We start from the raw sequence: 8,934 nt of genomic DNA on the forward strand, positions 1-8,934 counted from the left end.
ATCTACAACTGCCTTGAGGCCTAATTCCATATTCTTCTCTCTACTGGATAGTTCCCGATTATTATCAGGGATCTACATCCTAAGGAAGCAATAAGAATAGCAGCTCTCACATATCCCAGAGTTGTATACGTGTGTGATGGTGATGGACAGAACGTGTTGGGTATTTGGAACAGTCGTGGAAAACCAAGAAAGGTGTCTTCACAACCAGTGCTACTCATATTCAATGCACTGTCAAAACTTTGGATTTTTGAGGTCTGAGTTACTCTAAGAAATGAACCTTAACCTGATCTATGGAGACATTCTTCCTAAGTTCACACTGCATTCCAGAACTGTGCTATAGACAAGATACAAGACCTGAGATGATTCACCCTCTAGGGTATATGCTGGTTTTCCTACAAACCCCTTTGAGATGCTCCAGTGTCAAGCAGAAATATAGACAGCACGTCACTATGAGGAGAAAGTCTCTGAGAATGGTCTGCAGTGGTTACACTGCTCACCAAGAGGAGAGCAGTGGTCAGAATTCTAGGCCTAGCACTCCCAGCTTCCACTCTTGAGCAATAGGTTTTGGAGGCAAGCTTTGGGATGTGATGGGACCCGGGACACTTGCCTTGACACAGGAAGAATTTGGACTCTCCAACGCTGATTTCTCCTTGGCTGGGAACAATATCCACTTGCAGGGAAACTGGAAAAGAAAAAGAAAAAGTTGAGATCAAACACACCTTTAAAATTTTGATATCAAACCCCAGAGCTTTCATTCAAAAATGGGGTTTTTTCAAACTTAGCTTAAAAAAGGCTACAAGGTTTATTTGGCTTCTGAGAACTTGGGACTATCAAAGTGACTTCCCACTGCAGCCAGAAGTAGACGCAGCCCAGACCACTCCTACATGGCACTGCTGTCTGCTGTCAGAGTGCAAGGGGTCCCCTGGGGGACTGACTAAACAAGTATGCTTTGTATTCACAGAAAGAGCCAGCTAGCCAGTTCCTTTTGGGTGTCAGTCCGCAGTGTCTCTAGGCTGTTAAGAGCAGTCAGCTTATCACCCCAGAACTATGTGTAGGGATAGCTTGCCTATGCTACCATGCTTGATCACTGTGAATCATCAGGGGTGCTGATGAGAGTCCACCTTACCCTGCAACATAAAACCATCACGCCCATCCCCAGAGCTAGAAATAACATCAGCACGCCAGTCAGTCTGCTGTGCGCCTGAAATCCCACAGTGCGTTTTGTGGAAGTCTTTGCATCTCTTGGCTACTTTTCTTGAATTTCTATTTCAATATCCATACGCTCAGTCTCCCCACGCCACTGATAAGAAAAAATACATAACACCGGATCTCACCAATGCCCGCTTCACTCGGCGCCTCGTTTATCTCCTTAGAGCAGATAACAACTGTTCATGAAAACTCAGTTTTAGCATAGGAAAACGGAATGCTTTATTCATTTGAAATCAACTTCCTTTTGCCTCTGCTCTCTTTAAGCAAATTTGAAAAGGGAAGGCTAGTACACATTGGGTTCTATGGAGAGAGTGCCTCAGAGCCATTACGAAGCAAGAACCACCCCCACCAACTTACCCCCCCCCCCAAAAAAAAAAAACCCAGCAACAAACAGCCTGGGTCATAGAGACTCTGAGCTCTTCCTTCCAACAGCCATTTTCTGTTCACAGTATAATGGAGGGAAAGCACGTTGCCATGGTGACCAGCTTGCAGGCAGGGCTGGTGCAGCAGCTCTGAGTATGGGCTCATGAGACAAGAGACCACAGTTGTGCTCAGCAGAATACAGGGATCAAAGGGCCTGCCTGGGGCTGGAAAGGGAATGCACAGGGTGTGTGTGTGTGTGTGGAGGGACAGAGTAGTGGGGGGAAAGCTTTCCTAACCATCCCACTGACAGACAAGGCAGGTTCTGAGAAATTCAGCAGAGGCTTTAGGGGGAAAGGGAGCCAGCATGGAGAAAAAAAAAATGGAAGGAGGAAAGGGGTAAGGAAAAGGGTACAGGGTCAAGGAGGGGAGGGGGCTGAGCTCTCCTCTACGGATGAGAGGCTGGGATTGGGCACATTCAAATGCTGAACTGGAGGAAATAGTGAAATAATCTAGGGAGTGATATCACCTCCACTTTGCTGTTGCCAACCAGTCTGGGGGTCAAGGCTTAATTCTTACCCAAGATCTTGTCCTCCCCAACCTCCACCTTTCTGTACATAGCCCTCGGCAGATACAGCTGTACTGGGACATGGTAGTGGCCAGGGCCAAGTCCACTGGTCCAGATGCAACCAGCTGGGGTTGCTTTCTTCACCCTCTCTAGCGGACATAGGTGCTGCTCAATTCCACACTGGGACATCTGGAAGGGGTCTCAGAGGTCACTCTGACCTGCCGCTTCACTTTCCAGGCAGGGAGGAGCCATGAAGTGTTGTTTCCTTACAGTCATTTCGAGTTACAGGCCCATGTTGTGGAGCCCAGGCCTCCTGGCTCTCAGGTAAGTTCTTGCTCACTTGGCAGTATGATCTTTGTGATGAGGAAAGATGTTCCCACTGAATGTTAGAAAACATCTGGGTATGCTTAGCATGGCCATTTCTTAGGGAGAATAGAAAGCCCAGGGTTAAGCCCCTCTGCTATTCTGATAGCTTGGGGCTTTAATAGAGAAGGCTACAGGCCAGAGCTATGAATTTGAAGGCCAACCAGGACCTCTTTCATTGCTTTTGGTGGCTCACACTTCATGGAATGGATGGTACTTTGAAGTCCAGGAGCTGTGCCTCCACCATGACTCACCTGAGCAATATTCCTTTGGTGGAGTTTCCAGGGCATTGTCTAAAAGCAGAGGCATACTTCTGTCTGCCAAGTTCACTGGCCCATATGCTCAGCATTAGCTGTCGGCCTCAACATATGGATCCTGTTACTTCAATACCCTCACTGCTGGAGAATATTCTTATTCTGAGTGAAAAAACAGCCTTCACTTTTTAAAAAAAAGCTCCTTTCAAAAAAGAACATGACTCTCAAGGGGGAGTCAGGCTGAAGAGCTTTCATACCCAAATGTGGCCAAGATCTATCTATGGACAACTGAGAGAAAGAGAAATGCGAATTTCAAAGGAATTCCCAGCTTAATGGGATTCCTCACACACATTTATCATCAGTTCTAAAAACAGCAGTCTTCCGTGGAGACTGCTGGCCCTTTGCACACAAGGAAAAGAGCCTGATTTCTCTCTCAAAGCACAGACAGGCCTGAGACAGAGGAGCCTAGACACTCTGCAAATAATATTTGGAGGTTTTAGACTGTGGTCAGTGGCACATTATTCTCCTGCACATGCTAAACCTTGAAATATTAGGTCTAATAACGAGAAGTGGAAACCCCATGGTAAACTCTAAACTCTAAACTCCAAATCCCCTGCCTCCGCTGCTTGCTCCTTCCCTCCACACCTCTATGGCTACTTTTCATTGTTTGCAGTAAAATCTCCAGAACTGTGTCTCACCTTCTTCTAGTTGTGTGTGCAAGATCGTTTCCTAAGCGGGCACAACGCACACCTTTAAAGACATATGGAAGCGTTGCTCTCTCATCACGAGCCTCATGCCCTGCTTTGCTTCAACCTTCTCTGCATAAACACTGTCATCCAAGCTGCACATGAAGACTAACACTCCCAACCCCAGGTGTTTGGACCTGGGTGGGCTTCGCTGGCTGGGATAACATTGTCCATGTTAAGCCCACCTGCAGTTAGCCTGCACTATCAGCTTTACAAAAGGCGTTTCATTCTTATATCAATCCACTAACAGTTCAGAGAGATAAAAAAGGCAGGCAGAGGGCAGGGCGCTGTGTCATTTGCAGGAGAGGAAACTGAGATGCAGGAAATGAAATACTTCACTTAGATGATGAGCAACTCAACCAAGAACGAATGAATGAACATCATCTAATTCTAACGCTCCCACTCATATGTCTCCATTTTTTAACCACTTTGAGCCTGTGTGTGTGTGTGTGTGTGTGTGTGTGTGTGTGTGTGTGCGCATGCGCTTGTGTGGTGGTGGTGGTGGTGGTAGTGGTGTGTAGATCAGAATTCAATCTCAGGTGTCATTATTCAGGAAGCATCCACTTTGATTTTTGAGGACAGCATCTCTCATTGGCCTGGAACTCATTGAATTAGGCTAGTTAGGCTGGCCAGCAAGCCCCAAGGATCCACCTGCCTTCACCTCCCCAGCACTGTATTACAAGTACACACAATCACACCAGGCTTTTCCACATGGATCCTTGCAGATCAAGTTCTATCTCTCTAGGCTCCTAGAACCTTTTAGAAGCATCCAAATAGGTTTATTGTAACTTGTTCCCATTCATTGTTCTTTCTCTCTCTCTCCAAATCATGGGTTAGATATAGTATTTTGTATAAATGCATTTCAATTATATTGCTGTCACCATTTCCCTGTGGTTAATGATAACTGTCCTCTTTGCTCACAGATGATAATATGACTCCCATTTGACAGATGGGGGAGCAGAAGCCCAAGGCCTTAATTAATGCTCAAGATTCAAGGTCACAATGGACAAAGCCCAGCGCCCCAGCCATTTCCCTCATACTATGTTACTCCCTGTGAACAAAGGAATGGCCCACCTCTCCTTATCTCACATAAATAAGTCTATGGGAGAGTGCTTAGATTTGTCATTCTCTCTCTCTCTCTCTCTCTCTCTCTCTCTCTCTCTCTCTCTCTCTCTCTCTCTCTCTCTCTAGTTGATGAATGTTCTGGAAGCAATGCTTGCTCTTTTAGGTGTAGATAGATGTTTTATAACTCCCAGACTCCTAGTAAAAGTAGGCTATAAAGTCATAGTTATTGAAGAAAAGTGAATGAAAATTCCAGTTCATAAACGATGCTAAGGTACTTATCAGGAGGGGTGGGGATCTTGTTAGCTAAAGCGACAGCAAAGAATCATTCTGACTTCCAAAGGAGTTATGGATTTTGCTTAAATCAGCATCTTTTCACAGCAGTTTAATTTTACTGGTTTTCTTCTCAGATTCTAATGTGTTTGTGGGGTAGGAGCTTCAGGCAGAAAGTGAACTCAGGTCTTTGTGGCCACTTGGAAGTACTGCCATGTTGGGAGGTTATGAAGACATTGGGAAAGATGAGACTGCATCTGTGTGTGGGCCCAGGGCCAAAGTGGGAACTGCTGAGGAAGATGTCTTATGATTAATCAATTTAAGATGGATAAATTACAGAGGATTGCTCTGCTTAGTGACTATGCATGAGATGAAGGAATTTTCTAGAACCTATTTAATAACGGCCAAGGATTTCTGAAAAAGGTGTTGAATTGTAGCTTTTATGTTTATTTTGTTAGTTGTTGTTTTAGAAATAAGCCTTAAATGTTGCTATAAGCAGTCACCTTGGTGGAGAGATGTGGTTTTGTTGTTCTGTGTATAACTAGGGGGCCTTTTCTGGTGACCATAGTTGCTCTAATTCCAGCCACAGACAACCAGGACAGGAACATAGGAACTTTGAGCACCTACTGATAGTGACCTTTTCTCTTACAACTAAACACATGGAACTCAAAGAAAGTAAAACAATTAATGTGGTAGTCACGCTGAGTGCTTAAGGCTCAGCTTCAGTTCATCTGCTGGAATGTGATCTCAGTTTGATCGTGTGTTAGCTGTGTGACCATAGCCAAGTTACTTAACCTCTCTGTGCCTCCTCTGTAAAACAGAGAAAATAAAACTCCCCACAGCTTTGGAAAGGTATGTGAATTAATATATGGAAAATCACATAATAAGCTCCTAATACTTGTATATTCTGTGCATCACCTCTAGAAACTACCCTTCCCAGTAAGATTATTTCAGTTTGAGGAAAGCAATGTTTTCCTTTATGGCTTAAAAATAAAATTTCTTTCCCAAATGATCTAAGCTGTGGATAAGTAGCCTAGTTCTGCTTTTTGCATTAATTTATTTATTTGGAAGATGCTGAATTCAGTCAGAGCCAAAACACAATAATGGAAACACTGAGCAGTGCTCTGGATGGATCCTTTCACCTTGGCCTCATTGCTCTAGTCTATAAAAACAGCGAGGCTGAACTTACATGCTTGGATTGTCACAGAACTAAATAGGAGACAGTTGTGGTTAAAGACTCAGGTTCTGGATTCGGGGAGACAGTCTGAGTTCCAGTCAGACACTTAGTAACAGAGCTGATTGGCAGGTGAATCTAAGTCCATATTCTTTAATCTCTAAATCAGCACACTGACCCTATAGACCTCATGTGGGTATTGAACTGATTTAGAAAGATATTTTATATAGTGCCAAACATACATACGTGTGCGCACGCGCGCGTGCGCGCACACACATACACATACACATACACACACACACACACACACACACACACACACACACACGATCTAAACTACCCCCACAATCACAAATAAAATACCCAATAATGTTTGTAACAGCAGGAATGAGACAGTAGAAATTTCTTGTATACTATCATAGCTAACATCTTCAAAGTCAACTAAGGTATGTGTGTGTGCATGTGTTTATGTTTATATCTATGTGCATGTTCGGACACAACCACTGAGAGCTTATACAAATGTGTATATGTGTACTAATGGAATAAGTCCAAATGTCAGATTCATACTATTGGAAGAGTAACTTGGTAGGAGTAAATTTATCTGATTTAAGGGAAAATGGATTAATACGTTACTAGATGGCACAGGGGTGTCACTCATACCAGCCCTACAGTTGTGGCTTGAGCTACTATTGGCAGTAGCTGCTCTGGAGAAAATGAGGTAAACATTCAAATATAAAGCCCAAAGCAGGCGCTATTTTAGAGACCTTATAAAGTACATGTTCTTAGAGATTTTGATTTCCTGTTGTATAGAATGGCATCAACATGGAAGACTACATTCCAGTGGCCACTGGAAACACCAGTGCTTACAACTGGTTCGCAGCAGAACTGGAATCACCCAAAAGCCCTATGAGCACTGCGAACCTTCCAGCAAGAGACTCCAATCTAATTTTTGTTTAAATCTGAATATCCAGAAGTGATGCAGCTAGGTTTCCAGGTCAGTGGTGATGAATCTATAACCAAACCCCTTCAATACGCTCCTTGCAATGTTCCCACAGGATCATGGTCCTTGGGTTTCTGTTAAGACAGAAGACAAGCTAGAGAGTGAAGGAACCCTCTCAGTACAGCTGAAGTTTCTTCTGGTCATGAACACTGGAACACAGCTGATGTGTGAGAGCAGACCCTCAGACTAGAAGAGAGGTCAGAGATGGCTGCCAGTGACAGCCGAGATGGTTTCACGTTTAAGCCAGTGGGATGGAGAAACTGGAATGCCTGGAGCAAAGACCAGCCACCCAGGCAGGCTGCATACAGTACAAGCAGATTTAAACCAAATTCACTGGCAAGAGACACGGGGCTCTTTATGTTTATATACTGAGCAGATTTCCAGAACTTAGCGTTTTAATAAACTTATTGAAATCTGACATTGTTACCTGTTCAAAGCCATGCAGCAAGCGGTCTTGGTGAAAAGTCCCCCTAACCTCCCTAGTTCTCACGACTCAGCTCAACAAGGCAGTGGAGAAAGTGACTAAATTGTTGTGGCCTCAGAAATCTTCAGTGTTCTACATAATCATCATTTATACAATAAGGTTGGAACAAGGAAGAATAATGTTGAGTACCACAACAACCGAGGTCTCCAAGATTAATCAAATAGATCCCATCATCCAAAAAATGTCTATCCTTTTGGAATGAGGGAAACCAAAGAACAGAAGCCACCTTGTCAGAGCAAGCAGTACTATTTCTTAGCATACTACATTACAGGAGCTGCTGTGAATGAGGCCAGTTGTCTGCTAGTTCGAGTCCATGGGTCTGTCTTCAAATCAGAACCTCGAGTCAAGCTCTATAATGGTTACAGCCCCCTTGACCTCTGGACTTCAATAATCCTTCAGAACTCCTGGTCTCCTGAGTTTGTTGGGTCACATTATCATCTTATTAGTTCTAACTTTAAAAATCGGATGATTTCACTTTGTTGGAAAAAAGATAATGGGATTGGGTCAATGGCTCAGTGGGTAAGCACTTGCCATGCAAATGTGAGGACCTTAGTTGAGATTCCAGAACCCATGTAACGCTGGATGTGTATCTGTAATTCCAGCGTTCCTATGGAGATGGGAGGCAGAGACTGGAGAATAAATATCCCGAAGTTTGTGAAGGATCATACAGCCTGGCATGTGTAGCGGCAGTCAATAAGAAATCCTGTCTCAAAACCAGGTAGAAGGCAATGGCAGGTTTCCTTTGATCTCCATATACTGTCTACACCGTCATAATATACATAGTACACACACACACACACACACACACACACACACACACACACACGAATAAAAATTGTCAATGGCTCAAAACTGAGGTTGCTGGACCCCAAAGTACCTAGCAGCTAGAAAACACAACTAACAGGTCAGGTCACATGCCTTGCGCTTTTCAGTAGAGAGCAAGACAATGTACATGTTGGTTAATTTGTTCAGAAGTAAGAATCACAGTTTCCAGGCCCTCACTCCCACCACCAATGCCATATCCAACACTCAAAGGAACACCAAGCAGGGACAAAAGCCACACAAACTCTAGCTAGATCCACAGATTCGGCACTGGGCCAACAGAGAATCCAGCCTGCCCATCAAAAAGAGCATTCTTTTTGTTCTTCTTAAAATATCTTTAAACTTTGACTGTTCTTCTGTGTTTGCCAAAGCATCAAGACAGAGGTATCCTCATAGTGTATCACCAGGTCCAATTTCCAGTCTGGGAGTGAAATCCTTTGGAGTGGGCAGCAGCCACGTCTGCTATGGTGCATAACAGGTGAGGGCAAGAATGCTCCAGAACTCCTCTCCCCAAGGAGTGCATAGCCCAATATTTGTATGCCAAGAGGCATGGTCTATTTATAACTTGGCTTCTCAGGCTGCTCTATCACGGAAGGCTGGGATTGTAGAGCCAGTTAGT

At 44.1% G+C, this 8,934-nt stretch overlaps 1 protein-coding gene across 1 annotated transcript in view; it reads right to left on the reverse strand.

Annotated features, from left to right (window-relative positions):
• The window catches only part of Ncam1 (neural cell adhesion molecule 1), a 301,497-nt gene that overhangs the window by 63,731 nt on the left and 228,832 nt on the right, over positions 1-8,934 (reverse strand). The window contains exon 2 of the mRNA XM_059267822.1: positions 608-682. Coding sequence (XP_059123805.1) covers positions 608-682 — 75 coding nt within the window. The remainder of the gene's footprint in view (positions 1-607; positions 683-8,934) is intronic.

Source organism: Peromyscus eremicus, chromosome 7, assembly GCF_949786415.1.
Source record: "Peromyscus eremicus chromosome 7, PerEre_H2_v1, whole genome shotgun sequence".
NCBI classification, from domain to species: domain Eukaryota; kingdom Metazoa; phylum Chordata; class Mammalia; order Rodentia; family Cricetidae; genus Peromyscus; species Peromyscus eremicus.